The sequence below is a fragment of the Copadichromis virginalis genome, linkage group LG20 (assembly GCF_057382275.1).
Source record: "Copadichromis virginalis isolate Kocher_CV1m ecotype Utaka linkage group LG20, C_Virginalis_male_GT1.1, whole genome shotgun sequence".
In the NCBI taxonomy this organism is placed as follows: domain Eukaryota; kingdom Metazoa; phylum Chordata; class Actinopteri; order Cichliformes; family Cichlidae; genus Copadichromis; species Copadichromis virginalis.
Window position 1 is genome coordinate 731378 of NC_140637.1, and position 21123 is coordinate 752500.

The 21123-nt window shown below is 42.5% G+C and overlaps 1 protein-coding gene across 1 annotated transcript in view; it reads left to right on the plus strand.

Annotated features, from left to right (window-relative positions):
• Window positions 1-21123, plus strand: part of LOC146683881 (ERC protein 2) — a 165848-nt gene that overhangs the window by 121418 nt on the left and 23307 nt on the right. Inside the window, exons 16-17 of the mRNA XM_085444868.1 lie at window positions 2003-2164; window positions 6393-6457. Of these exons, the coding sequence (XP_085300994.1) occupies window positions 2003-2164; window positions 6393-6419 (189 nt within the window). The 3' untranslated portion in view covers window positions 6420-6457. The remainder of the gene's footprint in view (window positions 1-2002; window positions 2165-6392; window positions 6458-21123) is intronic.

A 21123-nucleotide genomic window follows, 5' to 3' on the forward strand; every position in this document is an offset into this window, starting at 1 on the left:
GTGTCTGTGTCTGTGTGTCTGTGTCTGTGTGTGTGTGTGTGTGTCTGTGTGTGTGTGTCTGTGTGTGTGTGTGTGTGTGTGTGTGTCTGTCTGTGTGTGTCTGTGTGTGTCTGTGTGTGTGTGTCTGTCTGTGTCTGTCTGTGTGTGTCTGTCTGTGTGTGTGTCTGTGTGTGTGTGTGTCTGTGTGTCTGTCTGTGTGTGTGTGTGTGTGTGTGTGTCTGTGTGTGTGTGTGTGTGTGTGTGTGTGTGTGTGTGTGTGTGTCTGTGTGTGTGTGTGTGTGTGTGTGTCTGTCTGTGTCTCTGTGTGTGTGTGTCTGTGTGTGTGTGTGTCTGTCTGTGTCTGTCTGTGTCTGTCTGTGTGTGTCTGTGTGTGTCTGTCTGTTGGATAAACTTATATGGCCACATGTGGGCCGTCCTGACCACACAACCAGATTCTTCCAAAAGCAATTCATCACGTCATTCGTTGGTGTTTGTGTCTCAGGTCATTAAATATTAAATATGTGCTCTCTCTCTCACACACACACACACACACGCACACACACACACACACACACACGCACACACGCACACACACACAAACTGAGACGTCTAGCTTCTACCAAATATGGTTGTTATTAGATGAAGAGGAACATGGTTCCTATGAAATTAGCAGCAGTGACAAATACGTTTCTATGTGACTCCTTTCGCTGCATATCAATCTTGAACATTAGAATGAGCAACACAGATTTTAAACCATGTTATTAAGTATTGCAGCGGCCGTATCAGTGCAGTCGTGTCATCAGCTGCGGCATATATGACAGTCATTGTCCTCGCCTCAGTGACAGGTGTCAGCTCTGTTGAACTGAGACCAGTCCTGCCCAGTCACACCTGCTAATGTCAACACCTGAGGTCACAGAGGGCTGTACACCTCAATCTTGCCTTTAACGCCTCTAACCACTGGTCTGGTGTCTATTTGAGCCCTCCTCCTCCCCTGACTTTTCATCTGTACCCTTGTTGCCTCTCTCACCACAGTGTCAGAGGTTCTCACCTTATCTGAGCTGCTCTTCTGCGATTTAAAGTAATTGCTAACCTCTTTAATGCCAGCCACATCCGCTCCTGTGATCCTGACTGGCTCGTTTCCTCAGTCATTAGGCCTCAGCTTCTTATCTCAGCAGCAATGTCCCCAGGCCTCTAACTACTGCAACACCATCTCCCTCCTATCTTCACAGCTGACTCGAGCTTTTTTTTTGCCTCTGCCTGTCTTGACTGTCTCTCATTTAAACAAAGGGGACTGTAACATCTTGGATGGGAAACTTCTTCATATCTTTCAGTCATGTTCATCCCACCTCTGCAGTCATGTCTGCCCTCAGAGGAAATATCTGCAGTTAAGGGAATTAAGCTGAGCCTGTCAGTATATCTGCACCCACTCTGTGTCTATCAGACAGCTGGCCTCACTGCAGTCATGCTGATTGTTAGTGTTAGTCAGGCTAGGCTGTTATCTGTGTCCAAAGCAACGATGTTGGCAGCATGACAGCCTCTTCCACATTCACACAAACACACACAGATGCACATAAACTCAAACAAAGCACACTCAGTCATACCCGTTTACAGAGATGCATATTTGAGTGTAATTTTAATCAGTGACATCTAGAATGAGGTTGCTGCGTGACGGCTGTGGCCTTGGGCAAAACACAAAACACTAACTAACTGTTCTTACTAGGATTTGTGTAATCCAATTAAATGATAATCTACAGCGTGGATGACATTTGACAGACTTATGACTTTTTCATCAGGCACTCCGACTCACTCGATTTATGACCTGTCAAATGTCGTTAGCGGCAAAGTTTGTAACTTCTTCGACGGCTTTCAACACCCCCACCTCCACCCAGAAAAATCCTCAACCTAATCAGTTTATGACCCAGAGAATATTTTCAAAAACAAATCTGTAGTCTGTGGTTGTTATAATTATACGTGTTAAAATCTTTGTCGTTTATCTCTGTGTTTTGGGTTTTTTTGTTCGCAGACTCAAAGCAGAATGAAGATGATTGCTGATAACTACGAGGAAGATTACATCCATCCCCAGCATCACCCTCATCATTCGCACCACATGCACCCAGCAAATGTCCATCACCGAAGCTTGCCACGAGCACCTCTCCACGCCAACCACCGACCCCCTGTGGAGCAGGTCGGCACGAACACGCACGCGACTTAGAAATGCGTTCAGAGCTGTTTACACAGGTTGACGTGACGCAGGCTCTCGCCTTCAGGATTTTAAAAGCAATTTAAATTTCATATTTGTCATTTCACCACGAGTCAGTTGTGGTTAGAACTGACAGCATGAAATTTCCCTTTTCTTTTCCCCTCAGTCTTTTCTCTCTCAATTCCATTTCTTCTTGCCAAAATTATTTATATCATTTAGAAAAATAGGCCTGAAGGGGACACATGAGTGTTTTTGATTGAAGGTATTTCTATGTGAGATTAGTTTATGTATCATTTATCTCTCAATCACGCTCACATCCAGCCTTGCCTGAGGACAGACTTAATTTGGTTGTTTGAACACCGTTAACGGATAACAAACTGATTCTGTTAGTAGCCCAAAGTTTATGTATATTTCCCTGAAAACAGTGTAAATGTGCATAAGCATGTGCTTGCCTGTAGGTATGCATTCGCAGACGCATGCAGAGGTGCACACCTGAGCCTTTGTTGATGTCATGTAAGCACACGAAACCACTAACAGGAGAGAGGAATCTTCAAAGAAAGACGGAGATGATGACTGCCACAGCACCGACTGATAAAACTTCTTGTATTCTGCATGTAATTTAAACTCATCACAGCTCTTTTCAGTCACTGATCGGGGGGATTCCAAACTCTGAACGTGTGCGCGTGGTAGATTGTGGGAGGGTTAAGATGAATACCTGGGGATTTCCACTGAGTCGAATTTTGTTTGTTCTATTCGATATGCATTATTGCATCTTTATATACTTTACATATTTCTCAAACCGCTTTCTAAAATGGAATCAACCATGCAGCGGGCATCCCCTGCATTCAGTAACTAAACACACACGCACGCTTCAAAGCACACAGCTGTATCCATGCATCACCCCACACATACCTGAGCAACATGTAAAGATTTCAATACATTTTTGCTGTTAGCGCCTGTGAATCTAAAATACATGCATACTTGCAGCGTTCAGTCTAAATCTATATCTGAAGAAAGTCTATAGGAATGCAGACTATGTTCCACTGAAACCACCTTGTAACCCCACAAGCACTACTTTAACACCTTGCTTGTGTTCTCTATGTTATGTTATATTTTAAATTTGCCTTGGTAAAATATTATCCCACTATTAAACCACATTGTTTCTTCGTATCACTTGCAGCCACAGTAGACTTTCTCCTGAACTGTGAACAGCAGGGGTTTCGTTTTTACTATCACACATTACTCCACGTCACTTTGTACTTATAAATATCTTTGCCTCAGTATGACTACCCGGTGCAGTTTTACTGCAACAGTGTTTATAGTGTTTGACATATGAAACAGTGCCTCTCTGCAAGTGATACTTCAACTTTTTCAAGTTGGACTGAAAACAGCTTGCAAAAAAAGTATTATTAGGGTTTCTGGGAAATCTTGTTAAGAATGTACAGAATAACAAAATAAGTCATAAATCTGTGGCGATTGGCTGGATTATGCTCACTGCTAAGGGTGAATTTTTATGTCTATACAAGAGAACTGCGATGGCTCTTCCTTTCTGTGCGGCGTTTGGGGGAAAACGAAAGCCGAAGATTAAAACGCAACGTGCAAGAATAAGAAAAGGAATGGGAAAATGTTCACAGAGAACAGATTAGACCTTGGATTAGAGAAAAGAAATTGTGAAATGTGTGATAGCAGTTTTCTCTGCGGTAACGATGAAAAATCATTCTCTGAAGTCTGGAAACTAGTTGTTGCCGTTTCCTTGGAAACGTCTGTTCTTGCGAGCTTTGCTATTCAAACACACTTTAATGGTTTTGCAAAGTCTGACGTCAAACAGATCACCGCGTTGTGTAAACTTTGTAAAAACTCACTTTAAACTAAAAGTGGCAGCATGTCGAGACAAAAGGACGCAGTGGAATGGGAGAAATGTCTGTGTCTGAAATTCAGATGCTAACTCCTGGACTCGGTCATGACTCAAGGAAAATAACAGACGCCCTCGGTTTTCAGTGTCGTGGCAGGTCAGGGCACTAGCAGAAGGAAATCGCGGGCGCATTTTATATTTTGAAAGATATTTCCAGTTTTGAAGATGCTGACGTTACTTAGATCCTGATTTTACTTCGATGCTGATAACGATTTAGCCAGCGTGGAGACCGTCCAGCTGCAGATGTTTTACAGAGTTCATTTCCCTGTTTATATGTTATTTGTTATTGTTGCACATCTGCTCCAAGTGTTTTCTCTTTACCATGTTTGAAAAAGGGTGAAGGATAATAGCCTTGTTAGGGTTCTTTCCTTTTCTTTTTTATAACTTTAATTGAAAAAAAAATGCTAGTTTTTTGCCCTGGTTGCATTGCCACAAAAGAGAAACATGAACGTGTCAGTCAACACTACATCTTCACCTTCCTGTTCTGCATTTAGGATTTTTTGGTACCCTTGTGTCAAACACACAGTTTAAAATGACCAGCAGACCCTGTTGACAGAGGTCAGATATGCCACCTCATTGTTTTTTCCTCATTTCTGATCTTTGACCTTATGGGAAACTTCAGCAATTAACTTGACTTCCCTGAGGTCATAGTGTTTATCTCCAAACACTGGTCTTCACGTTTCTTTTGCCTCCTTGCAGTTTAACTGACATGTTTAGTTACGCTTTTCCCCCCAAAAAACATGTTGTTCTGTCTGTCTGTCTCACCTCTAGTTGATATTGTTTTGCCTCTGCTCGTGATTTATCCACTCCACCAATTTCTGTCTTTTCCTTCTTTAACATCTAGTGACATCTCTCTTTCTCCATTTCCTTACTGTCCCTTCTTTTCCTCCGTCATTCCCATTTCAGTTATAATAAACAAGTGTGGCTAGGTCAGTGGTTCAGTCCGTTGCCGGGTCCAGGAACACCACTTGAAGGATGATTGATGATGATAATGATAATGATGATGAAGAGGCTCTCCATGCTCACCCTAGAGACCACAATGCTTTTCCAAGATACAGCTAGTGCCATGAATAACATAGCAGTGACCACACATGCACTTTTTTTTTTTGCAATGCGTTTGCATTTGCACGTGCTCACACACACACACATACGCGCTGCAAATTTAAGACGCGTGAGCACACATCCATGCGCTGGCATGTTGGATACACAAACACGAGAATACACTTTCAAGTTTTCCAAGGCGCCAAAACCACATCTCATTCAAATCTCATTGCCACAGTTATCAGGTTCAAACCAATCCTCTAACTGTACTCCCAGGCCCCTGCTTAATTAGTAATGGAGTTAGTGAGAGGACAAGTGAAAAATACTCTGAGGTGACATGCACAGGATGTGGATTTAGCACCCTGGGTTTGTGTCTCAGCATGGAGTCTGTGCAGTTTGACGGGCATGTTGCGTTCATGTTGCTCTCATTTAGGCATGCCAGCACCGCTGCCAGATGCTTGGCAATAGCCTCGGAAGGAAATAGAAAGCAGCCATAAAGTGTTTATCAGAGACAGAATTATACAACCTTTTCTTTTAGATTGTTGTTCTTTATTCTAAGTCCTAACATGCTGGCTGCTTCAACTTTATGAGAAGTAGCACATGGTATTTGGCCTGTTTGTGTGTCTGTGTGTGTGTGTTTAACCTGGCAGAATGAGTGGTTATAGGTCTGGCTCTGTTTACGGGGCCTGTCACAGCCATTCACTGCACGTTAGCTTTTAGCACGTAGCATGTTCCATTGAAAGGCCATTATATCTATAGCTTAGCTGCTGAGATGTAGCCTACTGAGTTTACCGAGCTTGTCACAACTACTCAGTTCAACCAAAGCCACCGTGGAGTACAGCCAAGATTTTTTTTTTGCTGGAGTGTCACATTAGCATAGACTCTGCTTTACTGAAGCCTATTTTAGCATTGTGCAGGCAAGGGTTTGGCTATAGTGAGCTGCCAGGTCATGCTAACTATCATATTGTAAGTGTCTAAGTGAATTAGCCTTCTGGTTAGCAGGGCTCTTGTCTGCACAGTTTCAGTCTAAAGGAAACACCTTATGTGTTTAGTTATTGGTTTCTAACAATCACACTGAGGAATGGTGATATCATGCACAGCTTTTCTGAATGAGAGCATGAGCAGGATTGTTTGGATTTAAAGTCATCGGGGTTTAAGGCTGGACAGAGAAGTTAGTTAATGAGACTCAACCCAATAAACCAGAATTTGCGCAATGAAATGATAAGAATGATGATGCATGTTTTTACTGTTCACTCACAGGATGATGAAGAGGGAATATGGGCATGATGACCACCAACATGACCACCCACATCTGTTTCTTCACAGTGAGTTTCCGCACAGCTGTTGTTACACCTTAGGCTAGTTTTGAAGTTAACATTAGCCCTTGCCAGAGTGTCATACTGTACATGTGTTCCAAATACTTTAATGATCGTATACACAATGCACTTCTTCAGTAGGCTGAGTAACCATTAGACAGGAACACTGATGATACCACAATAACCACAGCATTACCCAACTCTGACACAGGAGAGTGGAATAGAGCCGACTTTTCCATTGCTCGGGGAAGTTTCATTCAGTTTTATGTATATGTTTAGAGTTTTTAGGCTGCTTTTCAGAGAAGTGTTCATATGCTGATTGTGCTGAGTGTGGCGCATGCACTCTGGGCTCTATAGGAAACTGTGTGTTATTGGACCTATATGCACCCAGCAGCCTAAAGCGAACATACCAGGGCCCATAGGTGATAAAAACGACACAGTGAGAAAAACCAGAGATGGATGAGTCTCTCTCCGCACCCCACTTTTTCAGTCACAGTAAAGTTTTACCGCACTACTCCACCCTATTGTGTGCCAGTGTGTGGGGTAGCTAATTATAATACAACACAGAACAGCCATGAAAGGGTTTTTTTCAAGGCTGAAAGCTAAAAAAGCATAAAATGAAGAATGTCAAGTCATAAAGCATAATTCCTGTTTGGGGAGTTTTATATCGAAGCCCCCCCCCCATGGGCTTAGGGTCCCTTTGAACACAGACGTGCAGCAAGAGGTCTGTGCAGGGAGGTAATGGTTTGCTTCGAGCTAATACGTGTGTGTGTGTGTGGTGTAAAAGAGACATATAAATGTACATATGAGGGACAACAAAGGTAGGGAAAGCGAGATGAAAAAAGCAAAAGGGCCCTTATGTATTTATGTGGGAATGGGAGCGAAAACCAGGCTGCATAGTGTACTCATAGTTTCCAGTGCATCTCATTCCTTTCCCCCAGTAATCCACAGGTGGACCATCACAAGCAGACTCTGCCTCTAACCTCAACAACTTAGAAGTTGTGCACTTTGCCCCAGCACTGCTTTTGGGATTAAGAGTCCTATAGCGTGAGCAAATGGTTTGCCTTTCTGCAGTGCAAAGCGTTTGAGTCTTCAGCCACGTTGTTTGTGTGCGCATTCGCAAGTGCTCGTGTGTGTGTGCATGTATGTGTGTTGAAGTGAGTGTTGGGGAGCTATACAGTGGCGGAGCAGCCCACATAGCCTATAATCCAGTCCATGTGTGCTGAGAATGCAGCAGTGTCAGGATTCACCGTAATGAAACAGACCACACTGCCCCCTTTCTCCCTCTCTTTCCATCTCTCCATCTTTTTTCCATCTCTCCTGCTCTCTCCACCTTTCTTAGGGTTTAACTTTGCCCTGCTCTAACACATTTTCCTTAAGGTAAATCTGGAATTGGACCCATGATTAGCCTACTGCTTTAGTATCTCCAATCAGATATCATGATCTTCTGCGTATACTTGTGTATTAGTTCTTCTTATCCTAATCTAATAGAATAAGCCAGGCACATTAGCCTTTGGTGCAGAGTGGTGTTGTGGCTAGCGATATCAGTGCTGCTCATCTATCCACTGCTGTTATTCTGGCAGTGCAAAGCACGAGCGCAGCTAACGTGTATTAGCCATCCTCTATGGGAGAACAGATGGGAGCTATTCAGTGGTATGTAGCTACAGCGCAATAAGGCCAGACCTAATCCCCATATCCTGTCCCTGAGTGAGCCCTCCCTAATATGAGCAAACAGAGATGACAGCACCGATAGACAAATAGCCAGGGATCTGTGTGTCTGGGCGCTTGTGTGCATGCTAGATTTTATTGGTGTTTCTTATGGATAACCTTGGGTCCCGGTGCTAGGCTGCATTCCACAAGAACCTAAGTGCTGAGTTTGAGTTGGCAACTTTGAGTTCTAAACATCCAGGTGTGGATTTGTATTGGTTAGCCATGGTTCTGGCTTACAGACTCTGATTGGCTCATTGAGGCTGTGTATGTCCTGCTGTTGATTACAGAGGTTTTGTTTACCCGCTGGCCTCCTAGACCCCACCTCTAATGAAATAAGAATGTCCTTTTGGAGTGAGAGCAGAAGAGAAGGGGGTCAGAGGAAAAAGTGAGGGAGAACATGAGGCCAAAAGAGTGAAGCACAGTGTGGGGGGTTTCTGGAAACATTATGCTTTTATCCCACCATGAAGCTATTTGTACTGAATAAAGCAAAAAGAAGCTCAGAGGCTTTCCGAGTGAGGACAGAAATGTGTTTGTGTACATGTATGTATTTGTGTTTGCTCACATGCATGTGTGTGCACGCACTTTGTTCAGGTTAAAACAAGTCAAGAAGATGGCTTTCATTTGCCCACTCTTTGTTCGCAGAGGATACAGTGTTTGTATGGCAACATTGTGTATGTTTGCGAGCATCCCAAGAGTGTCTATGTGCAGCGGTGGATTGCTAACCTGTTGATCATTGGCAAATTAAAAGTACATCTCAGAGCACGAGGGAGAACAAAGACAAGAGAAAAAAGCCCAAAATCCAAACTGTTTAAACCTGGAAGTATTTTTCTCTTTGTTGGTTTGTTTGTTTTTTGGATCCAGCCAATCTAGGATCATTAGGAAATGACACATGGTCGTGGTTAGCTAGCAAGTCAAGATGAAGTTTAGAAGAATGCACAACATAAACGACATTGTCAGAAACATCACAGTCCTCTTAATCCTCTGTCAGCCTATTGAATGGATTTTACTTAACAAATGGAGTGGACATGGAAATAATTAAAGGGCAGAGTGGAGCTGAAATCCAAGCCAGATTAAAGCACAGCAGCTTTGGGGGCCATGTGAGCAGGTAAAAGTTTCATCTCCTCATCTTCCTCCTGTGCACTGCAGGCCAGAGCTTACTATATCTTAGTCCAGCATAAAAGGACTGATAATTGTTTAGCTCTACTCTAACTCCGTGTGCGAGCCACATTCCCCATCCATACAGTTGTATCCCTTTAGGCACTTTCTGTATTACATACACACTCACACTTGCATCGGGAGTATTTTGGGCTTCAGTATCTTGCCTGAGGACACTTTGACAGACACACTGGAGAAGCTATGGATCAAACCACTTCTTCTACTGAGGGTCTCTCGGTTCATGTTTTGCCTTGACAAACATAGCTGATATGTTAGCGTCCAATTTCGTTAAGAAATAAATACAAAGCTGAATCCTAATCTTAACGAACTGTAACCTTGAACAAAGTTTGTTTTTTTGCTTTTTATATAGTGAAAGTGGATAGGGGGCCTTTTATGTCCCCAGAAGGAGGAATTCGCATTTAAAATGTCAGCAGAATACAGTATGTAGTAATATATGAAGTACTCCTGGTATGCACACTCACTCACCCTCAGAGTGGCAGAGCTGGCCAGAGCTTTCTGTCTGTAGTTTTGAGTCATAACCAGAAGACTGGGAGTGATGCTTTCTAGAGATTACTCCCCTTGAAGGTGTTGATCTCTTTAAACATACATAGATTTTAACTGGGATCTGTTCTGTTAAACATAAACACCAGATATCTCAGCCCATTGCATACTTTTAAGAGATAAAATCTCTTTTATCCTCTGTTTATGGCCATCAAACAAAGTTGCCCTATAGGTTTTCTTCTAGACATCACTATTCTGTGTTTTTTCTTCTTTTCTTGCAACAGCCTGCTGATTATAAATGAGCTCCAGGTATAAAATAAATATAAAGTTGTATGTGCATATCCATGAAATTGAGCTTTCACAGACCATAAGTGCTGTGCACCATAGAGATGGCTTCTGTAAATGCAGTTTTACAGCCCATAATCACAGCTGTCTTTATCTTCATAACAGACCTGAGACCAAAAGTTCCTAAGTAGTTGTAAAAGAAACTAACATCATATAAAAATATAATGTGATAATTTCAGTCTCACGTTGTTTATAGATTTCTAACTGTAAACAAAATAGCAACCTTAACTAGCTTATCACTACATCATTTAAACTCCCCAGCTAATTCAACAGGCTCCTCTTTTCAACTGCTCAGAAACGCAGGTTTCTAATCTGGCAGTCACCTGGCACATCGCAGAAACACATCACATGTAAACATGGTCAAGACGACTTGCTGAAGTTCAAACTGGGGGAGAAAGGTGATTTTCGTGACTCTGAATGTGGCACGATTGTTGGTGCCAGACAGACTGGCCTGAGAATTTCAGAAATCCCGGCAGATCAGAAACTATTCTACTGGGATTTCCCCACATTTTCTGTAGGGTTTACAAAGGATAGTTTGAAAACGAGAAAATATCCAGTTAGCAGCAGTTCTCAGGGCGAAAATGCCTCGTTGGTGCCAGAGGTCAGAGCAGAATAGCCAGACTGCTTGGAGCTGTTAGGAAGGCAACAGTAACTTAAATAACCACTCATTAGAACCAAGGTATGCAGAAGAGCATCTCTGAACACACAGCACAAAGAGTCTTGAAGCAGATGGGCTACAGCAGCTACACCAGATGCACTCTTGCAAGCTAAAAGCATGAAACTAAGGCTACAGTTCACAAAGGCTCATCGAAACTGGACGACAGAAGGTTGTTGCCAGGTCTGATGAGTTTCTACTGCAGAACTAAAAGAACATATAGACAGAATCCATTGCCAGCCTCAACGGTATCAACCTTAGTACCGATTGAGCATTGTTTAAATGAGTATTGTTGTTGCCCATGTTCACTGATTTTCCCATCTACTGATGGCTGCTATCAGTGGATAATGATAATGCATCACTCCACAAAGCGCAGAGATTTTAAATTTGGTTTCTTGAACATGACAATGAGTTCGCTGTACTCGAATGGCCCCTACAGTCACCATATGCCAGTCCAACAGAGCACCTCTGAGATGTAGTGGAATGAGAAACTTGCATCCTGGATGTGCAGCTGACGATTCTGCAGTAACTGCAGAATGTTTCCAGCACTTTGTTGAATCGATGCCACGAAGAATTAAAGCAGTTTTGAAGGTTTGCTGGTACCAGCTGGGGATCCAACCCAAAACCAACAAGGTGTACCTGGTAAAGGGAATAATGTAAGTAGCTTCCAGTGAAAAATGAGGCCAGCAGCTGACACAGCCCTGCCACTATTTCCTGCACCGTGTGCCAGGTTAGAACTAGCAAACAACTATTACCCCACGCATTCAACTATTACCCCATGCCTGAAGAAATATCATCTCCTTTATATCAACAGTAAATGTTCATTAATGAATACACTGGATTTTCTAAACAGTCAGTCGGCTCGAGGCGGCGCTTTATAAATCATACCCTTAATTTATGTGTGAAAATAAAATATTGTTGAAGCAATTATAGTTTGGGTGGTGCCACTAGAGTCTCGTCAGAAACAGAAACTACACTGGGTCATTGAACTCAAGTACCATGTTGTTTGTTGTGTTTCTTATAGGAAGTCGTTTCCTATAATTCCAATATTTTGTCTACCTTATTAAAGTTGTAGTCTACTAACCAGCAGCGTGTGCACAAAATCTGAATGTATTTGGGTAATGTTTGGGTTAATGATACGTCTTTGTTCAAAGCTGTGCTGCGCCATGTGTCTTTGGTAGTCAGTGAACCATGGCTTAGGGGTCAGTAGAGGCGTCTGACCGAGGCCATCCTTCAGCTAGCTGTCAGCATAATCAGTCTGTGAAGTCAAAGGTGGTTCCACCAGGTTGAGCAGGAGTGGAGGGAAGTCGATAGCTCAGCAACACCTGAGCACTGACATCTGAGTATGCTGTATGTAGTTCAATTAAAAAGAAAAAACAACAACAACTTGGTTATGTTCTAAACTTCTTTTGGCAGTGCGAGTTGCTGCTTCTCTTTGTGGCAACTTTTAAAAAATGTAGTTTATTTGTGTGGCAAATCTGAAGACCGTGTCTTGAAAAGGTTAAGAAGAAGCTAAACCCTACTCAGGGCCACATTTTTACTTAAGTTATACTGTAAAAATCGAACATACTTGCTTTTGAAATGCAAAACATTTCTTTAATGTAGGTGAAGAGCAGCGACAGGGATGCTTTGTCACTGTCGGTGTGTGAAGCTGTAGACAGATGTAACCCACAGACACTTTTGCAGCTGCAGCAGGTCTAGAAGGAGGAAATGTGGAAGAGAGAAAAGAAGGAAAGAATAAATAGTGAAGCAGACAAGTTTATGTGTGTGTGTGTGTGTGTGTGTGTGTGTGTGTGTGTGTGTGTGTGTGTGTGTGTGTGTGTGTGCTTTTTTTGAAGTTCTGTGAAGAAGAAGACAATTAAACACCTGATGTGGGGATCATAAGGTGGTTTGTCTTAGTAAGCTCCCTTTCCCCACCCGCAACACGCTCATTACGCAGGCAGAGACATGGCCACATGTACAATGGCTCATGCAAACCTGCGTTTGCAGGAACGACTAATATTTGGCTTTTTAAATTCTGTAATTGCAAGTAAATCCCTATTCATCAGTGCTTATCCATGCAGTTAAAATGTACATGTGCGAGCAGCTTGTCAGAATCAATCTACAAAGCCCTGTGTGGCCCACCTCAGTAGCCCAGCCAAAATATGGAGATCTGAAGACTTTTCTGCTAATTGGTTGTGTTAGACACACACCTTCCTTCACTAAGCCACACAACTGTCCTCTTGGGTATGAAAAGGGGTTTCTTACTCAAGCCACACAGTGCAGACCAAAATGTAATTCTTCTTTTGGCCACTGATGATGGGATGAATCAGAAACTTGTTGCATCATAGGATCATATGGGGCCCTAGGGGGCCCTAGTCATAACCTATTAGATGCTTATCATTTATACAGTCTTGTTGACGTACCAATTAAGTAAATATTTTCAGTGGTGCTCTCAACAGCTTTATAAGAAGCTCATTTTGTTGGGTTTTTTGTTTTCATCCTTGTCCTAATGATTTATCCAGCTAATACAGACGTATCACTAGTATTCAGAAGTGGCCTTCTCCTGATTGGATGGACATTTCACTGGTATTGAATAATATTGTTACTTTCTTATATTACTGACAAAACATTTACAGTTTGCAGACCGAGTGAGAATGTAAGCTGGAATACTGAACTCCCTCATCTTCCCCTCTCTGTCTGAACATGCCAGGTATGATTCAGTCTGTAAGCTCTTCTTCTCTGTACAAGTTAGCCCACAGTCATAAATCAGTCCACCTTGAACTGTTGCTGTTTTTCACCTTTGTCTTCCTCCTTTTTCTTCTCTCGGTTTTATGCTTCATTATTTATTATCGCTGTCACTTGTCAAGTCAAGTCAAGTTTATTTATAAAGCACATTTAAAAACAACCAAGGCTGACAAAGTGCTGTACAATAAAATACAAATATAAAATACAATAAAACACAAGTACATAAAACACCTCACTGATAAAACAATAAGTTCTTCTTCAAATGGATTTGCTCAAGACACATTCACCTTTTAAATTTCCTTTAGATCTAGAATATTGGAAATACATATTTAAATACTGCGTCGCAGGAGTGGTATATCGGCACAAACTGGGAACGATATTGATTAACTGAATAGGTTTTAACTGTGCAGCAAGTTTTGTGTGTAAACGAGAGTTCAAGAACGAGGGAAAAAAGAGAGTGAGAGATCCTGGCAGGATTAAAAGGGTATTTTCAGCTCATTGTGATGGCAGCACACAAAATCCTTTCCCTCAGGAGAAACTTGCACCTGGGGAGGCACTTTGAGCATCCGTGGGTTTGTGCGTGTGCGTGCCTGTGTATGAGACATACAGAAAAGTAACTGTGCATAAGGTACCTCAAAGGTGAGATCCTGTGTTCAAGCTGGATTACACCCCAAAGAGAAAGTGTGAACGTGCACAAAGAAGCACTGATAGAGGGGAGGCACTGGGATTTGCAAACAGAAAAAAATGGGAATCACACTCTTTTCCTTTTAAACCAGTTATTTTCTTCAGACTTCCTATGCTCTCCTGAGTTCCCTGTCTTTAACAGACACACAAAGACACATGCAGCCACACTAAAAGCTCTAAAAATACCACAGAGCCTCAGGTCTAGGGTAAGGCCTCTGTTTCCCAAACTGTGTTTTTAACATATAGACCCAGCCCTAGGCTGCCAATCATAGATGTGGCTGCTGCTCCGAGGCAGAGGGCTATATTCAGAGGCAGCATGTGGTGGGGGGTTGCCACAAAATAGGGGGATTCACACCTGCTGACTTTACTATATATGGCTACTTACCGAAAGGATGTAACACCCTGAAACATAGCACGTTGGATACCTCAGCTCAAGTACTGCTGCAAGATCTTGCACACGCATGTATGCAGAAATAGATACATTTAAATTGCCTAATAGAAAGCAAACAGTTATGATCAAGATTGACACCCATGGAAACCACGTGGCTGAGAAAAAACACTAAATGTATTTTAATAAGTAATAGAAGAAGGAATTTCACTATTTTCTTTCCCTGTTGTAGACGTGCCAGAGCTGCTATCAGACACCCCTTGTAGAATTGAAGAGGAAAACTAACAGGAATTTACCTGTTTCCTCTCACTGAAAGTCAGGCTTCATATCTTGGGCTATCACTGAACTACTGTAATAACAACCTTTGCACTGCCACTCAACATTAGGGCTGACCACTAATTAGGCCGTCTATAGCTGCAGGCTGCATTTTATTTCTCACACTAGCTGAAAACATTTTCCCGAACATTGTCCTCATTTATGTTGATGTTTGTAACACTGCAGCATTTTTAATGATAATTAATTATTTTGCATGAAAAAAGAGGCACTGACACTTTATGTCAGCGACCTTTTCAACTCTGCATAATGTTTGTTGATCTTAAGCTTCAAATCCCAGAATGGCTCGCGGGTCTCTTGCTGCAGGGTACCTATGTGACACGGGGAGCAGAAAGAAAGCCCCTGAGTCTTAGGGCTACAGAATAAACTTCTCATTTGAGCCCCACAATGAAAAAATGTGTATAAACTCCTGGCTCAGATGCAAGTTAGTCCAACACAGATCAGCTTGTTGGGCTGTGTAGTGTGTTTTCAACCAGGTTATGTTTTTCAGTGAAACCCTAGAGTTGGATGTCAGAGTGGACGCTTTCTCTGTCACTAGATCGGCTCAGACAAGCAGATTAATGCTCTCTGTGTCCCTCACAGCTTACTGTATGTCACTGCTATTATCCTTGACATCCAACCAGTGGGTCAGGATCCTTTACATGGGTGTCTTTCCCATACATGTACGCACTTACACCCACATGCACACGTACATATAACTTACACATGTGCAACTGAACTTACTCTCCCTCTGGTTCCCTCTCTCTTATCTGGCCCTGTGGAAAAGCCACACTTGTACGATGACATTCAGCACAGGATTAAAGCCCATGTAAGACCCTCCTCAGTTTACACTGCCACTGCCAAGAAGGGATCTATACAACCACACACTCTCATGCAATCCTGTACACACTCTGGCTGAGACACAACTCCATGCGCACACACACACACACAGTTGAAGCGTAAGGGGAAAGCACAAACTGGTTTGTGTGCCTGTGGACTCATACATACTCAAATGCCTTCATGCGTTGTTGTTTAGCATGTTGTCCTCTTATTACTCCAGACCTATGGAGATGTCTCTGCTTACCAATTGCCATGCACATGCAGCGCATGCAGCAGTGCGAACACTCATGCGTCCATTTGCCTTGCCACCATCCTCATTGCTTTCATCTCTGAAACAAGGGTCTAAGCCTAGACACCCACCTCATTTGAGTCATGTGTGCACACACACACACAAACAGTCCCCTCTACCTACAGGCACAAACTCACATATATGTGGTACTGTTAGTACTCAGGGTAGATTGAACACAGACTCCCTCAGTTTTAGGAACGGTGAGGCTAGACGTGGTCAGGCCCTTAGTTAAGATGCTGTGCTTTGTATCTAGGTCACATTGTGTGTGACTTTTGTTTCTGCGCTTACCTCCAGGGTTTGTTGGTTAGGTCTGGAGTGGATTCTCACTGGAATGCATTCTGATTGGACTAGACAGCAATCCTTTTCTGATTGATTGTTTGTCCCAAGGCTTCCATTTTGAGGGTTGCTTTGAATCAGTGCATCTCCGTCTCCTCCTCTTCTGTTCGCTGTGCTCTTTTCTTTCTACTCCTCTATATCTCGTAGATTGCCGCCAGCTGAGTGTTTGATGTGAATGTGTTTGACTGGCTAAAACAGAACCAGCAGTGGGCTCTTCTGTGTTTCTGCTGATGGAGTGATACTCAATGCGTGGATCATTGCCTATAGTAACTTTATGTGATAAGTGGTCAGTTAAACTGGGCCTCATAAATAAAATGAGTAAGAACTATCATATATGGCAGATGTGATGGGGTAGGTTTGAAACCCCTGCTACTGATACGTGTTCACAAATGCACTGCTGACCTTCTAGAGAGTGTCTGATAGAATATGCAGATCCAGCTTTCAGCCTGATTCACCTTTGTGTGAAAATGTGTGTTTTTCTTTCACAATATACACAGAGAGTTGAGAAGAATGTCAACAGCTTCAGATCTGTGTGAGTCTTTGACTTTTCAGGCCCGATGGTTTAATTTGATTGATTTCATGAAAAATGGTAAATGGTCTGTATTTGTATAGCGCTTTACTAGTAGTCCCTAAGGACCCCAAAGCGCTTTACACAACCAGTCATCCACCCATTCACACACACATTCACACACTGCTGATGGCAGCTACATTGTAGCCACAGCCACCCTGGGCCGCACTGACAGAGGCGAGGCTGCCGGACACTGGCGCCTCTGTCAGTGCGGCCCACCCGTTGCCACCACCGGTAGGCAACGGGTGAAGTGTCTTGCCCAAGGACACAACAACCGAGACTGTCCAAGCCGGGGCTCAAACCGGCAACCTTCCGATTACAAGACAAACTCCCAACTCTTGAGCCACGATCGCCCCAAAAAATGAAAAAAAGGACCCTGGATTGGGTGCGTGGATGAAAAAAGAGGACTGCTATTTTAGTGATACTATACTTTGGTGACGTGAGAAGACCTAAAATAGACAGTCAGCCCACTTTTTAAAAACCACTTATATCACCAGACTGTAATGCTAAATATGAACTCTAGCAGTTTGATAGAGGCAGAGAGATTTTTGTAGTCATTCTTTCTCAATCCAAGCACAGTAGAGCGTGGCAGGATAAAATATAAAACCATCATCAATAGGTACTATTGCACCTATGCTTTACTCTAATATCCTCTCCTGGAGTGACCTGCAGCAAGGCTTCAACTCTGCAGCCATGGGATTAGCTTCACTGGTGGGTGGTCCTCCTATTGCTGATCTTAGATCAGCATCACATTCTGTTCTTTACTCTCTCTAGGTGTTGGGATTATGGATCAGGTTAGGTTGCTGAAGTTGGACCATTTGATCGAACTAATGTTTAGGTTGATTTGGACACATTTATATGTTGCACTTGTCCCCTTATATGAGTAACCTTGAAAGCTCCTGGACTCAATCCCCACCCTTGCTGGGAGAAGCTGGCTGGGGAGGCTTCTGCTAGAGCTCTAGTATTACTGCTGAGTGCGAGCATTCAAAAGCCAGATCAAAACTGGCCATGCAAAATTTACTCGCTTGCTGTAGTGAACAGCAGGTGGGACAGGAAATAGTGTGTCAGCTAGCCAGCTAACATTAGCATACCAGACGCTTAAAATGATCCATATCAAACATTTTATTCACTCTGTACTTGTGCTCGCTACAAGGCATGCAGATGCCGCTAGTTTACACTCACCAAGCAGCTATGGAAACACAGAAAGGCCAAAATAAATACTCTGAAGATAGATGGATGTTAACTAGACTTGTTTTGCTGCTGTGGCTGTTTGCTGAGGTGGGATCGACCGCAAGAGGAAGTAATTGAAATGTTTGGCAATTGTTTTTGGTGCGACTGTGGCTTTAGTCAGCTAACAGGTATGCTTGGTGATATGTGGCAAGGTGTTCCTTACTGGATAAATTACAGGTTACCTAAAGGACAAAGAACAGCCTGTGATGTTTGTAAGGAGTGTGTGACGTTACTCAAACGAGTCACAACCATGTGCAGTCAGTAGTGTAAGATCATGACCATCAATCATTGGGTTTTTTCCCTCTTTCTTGGCTTCCAACCTTTCCCTCCATCCTTGAACTCATCACTCTTGAGCGGTTAAGCTAGTTGTAATGAGGACAGTGAATTGGCATTTCGCAGTTACGCGCACACATACACACACACACACACACACACACACACACACACATAAAGAACCGGCACATGTTCTCCATAACAAAAAACCCACAAACAGACAGGTAGTGTGACAGAAACAGAGCTGTTGGAGGCCTGGTGCTCTCCCCGTCTGAAGGGATGGGAGCAGAGGACAATGTAAACACTCTGTCACACACATAAACAAAGCCCTGCTCAGATTTCACTGCACAGTTACAGAAAGCTCACCCTTTCTTTTATAGAGAAAGTATTTTTGTAATTTGTTTATGTGAGATTCCATGGACCTAATGGGAAAATGGCTTTTTCGGCATCACACCACACCTGAGTTCAATTTCACTAGCTTTCTCACAGACAGATCGTAAAGATGGCATGCCAGAATGGGTGCAATCTGTCTTTCTTTTCTGCATCTCAATTTAATTTCTCAGCCTTCCTCTCTCAGACACATTCTTTCTCTGTAACCCCCCCTCTAGCTCTCTGTTTCTCTCTTCTTCTCTTTCTGGTTTTGTCTCAATGAGCGATGCCTGTGCAGGCCAACTATTCAACAAAGAGCAGCAGGTGAATCACAGAAGTCAAAGAAATGATCTACATTATGTTTGAGAATCCTTTCATTAGAAGGATTTTGGCTGATTATGAAGCCTGAGTTTGAAGTTATTTTGATTAGTTGCATTCAAATGTGACACCGCACACTCTTAGCTGTATATCATAGCTCCTCATTCTAATCACAAAGCTTCTCTACTGGCATTAACAACATGTGTACACACACACACACACACACACACACACACACACACATGCAGATGCACTATGTTTGGGTTATGCAAAACAAAAGCATAATTGGAAATAAAATCCAAGCATTCACTTAAGACAGTAATTTTAATATTTATTGTTTTATATTAATGTTGCTCCCCAACTGTCTAAGTTATCACACACCCACACACAAACTATACAAAAACATATGAATATGTTCACCCTTGGCCAGCTTTAACCACCCGCTGATTTAAAAAGATACCATGTGTTTAGCAGGACTGAAAACAACGGCCCAGCAGAACCTTCTGCATTGCAATGCAAAAGAACTGAAAGCAAGATACAAACATGTGTTTGCATTGCTTGCATTGTTTGCCTTCTAATTACATCGTTATTTCTCTGTGTAAAGTGCGTGCATGTCAGAGCTGTGTGCGTGTGCATGTTTTCCCCTGTAATGCCAGTCTTTGTGTCTGGAAGTGGTGTGTTTCACAGCAGGCATTCCATTCAGGCTAACCCAGTGTGCTTAGGTAATAACTAGGCTTAGCCATAATTTGTTTGTGTGTATGTTGTTGTACGCCATATATGTGTGTGTGTATCTGTGGGTGTTTCTGCTCATGTTCAAAGGAATAATTCCTTTTCATTTGACACATTCATACAAAAAGACAAGCCCATCTATTTGAACTTGGAAACGAGCCATCCACAAATGAATGCCTTTCTGTTTCTGTTCTTCCAGCTTCTGTTGCTCCAGTCTTATTTCTTTCGTCCTGTTTAATTGGCAATTGGAACAACGTTGGCTGTTTAAACCTTTTTAAGCATGCCAGTGTGCTTTTTTATACCCTGGAAGATATCACAAAGAAAACAAGGCAACAACATGCTTGGCATTTTCATGTTGAGACTTCACCAATGGCAATCTCAGAATCACTGATTTAGGCACCCAGGTTTTCACATGTAACAGTTAAGGCAGGAGTACTGTCAACTTGTAGGATGGGGATAACTTGTCAAAGCTAAATCGCTTCTCCTACTTCTGTGCTTTGCCCTGAGTGCAGCACTGAGTGGAGTGGCGCACCCACCAAATATCTCTGCAGCGAATAACCATCAGCTGTCAGTCTTTTCTTCATGTCCTGTTTGAAAAATAGCTCCAAAATGACAGTTAAGCTGGTGCCTTTCAACAACACCATTTCAATTTAGCTGTGAAACACTTTCTGGACGTCCTTGTCAAACTTCAAACAAGAGAAAGTTCGTGTTCAAGGATTGTTTTCTACTGTTTCTTAATTGATTATAACAAAAAACAAAATAACAAGAGAAAGAATGAATGGAAACTCAAACTTTCAAGCCCCTTTCTTATCATATTGAGCTAATTGTGTTCACACCGCACCAGCTCCATCCCCGGATCTACGATGGGATGAAAGTGTTTTGAAAGATGTAATAAGTTCACCAGGAAACAAATCAAAGAGAATTGGTTTGTACATAAATTGCTTAAAAGTGTTTATTTTCTCAAAAACAAAACACATGCATTTAATTTCTTAATTCCAAGAAACGATCTGACTAGACCTTTGCTGCACATGCAGACAGCATTAACTGCGATCTGTCAGCGGTCCAGTTTTTGCAGTGGCGTTGTGACCTGTTTTGACCAGAAAGCAGACTTTGGCGGTTTGCTGGGGATATGCTTAGCGTGCAGGAGATGAGAATTAGGTAAAATCAGGTTAACGTTACTTAATCTGACAACAATTTTTTATATAAATGTTTTCTGGGACTTTTCAACGAGTCCCACAAACAGTAA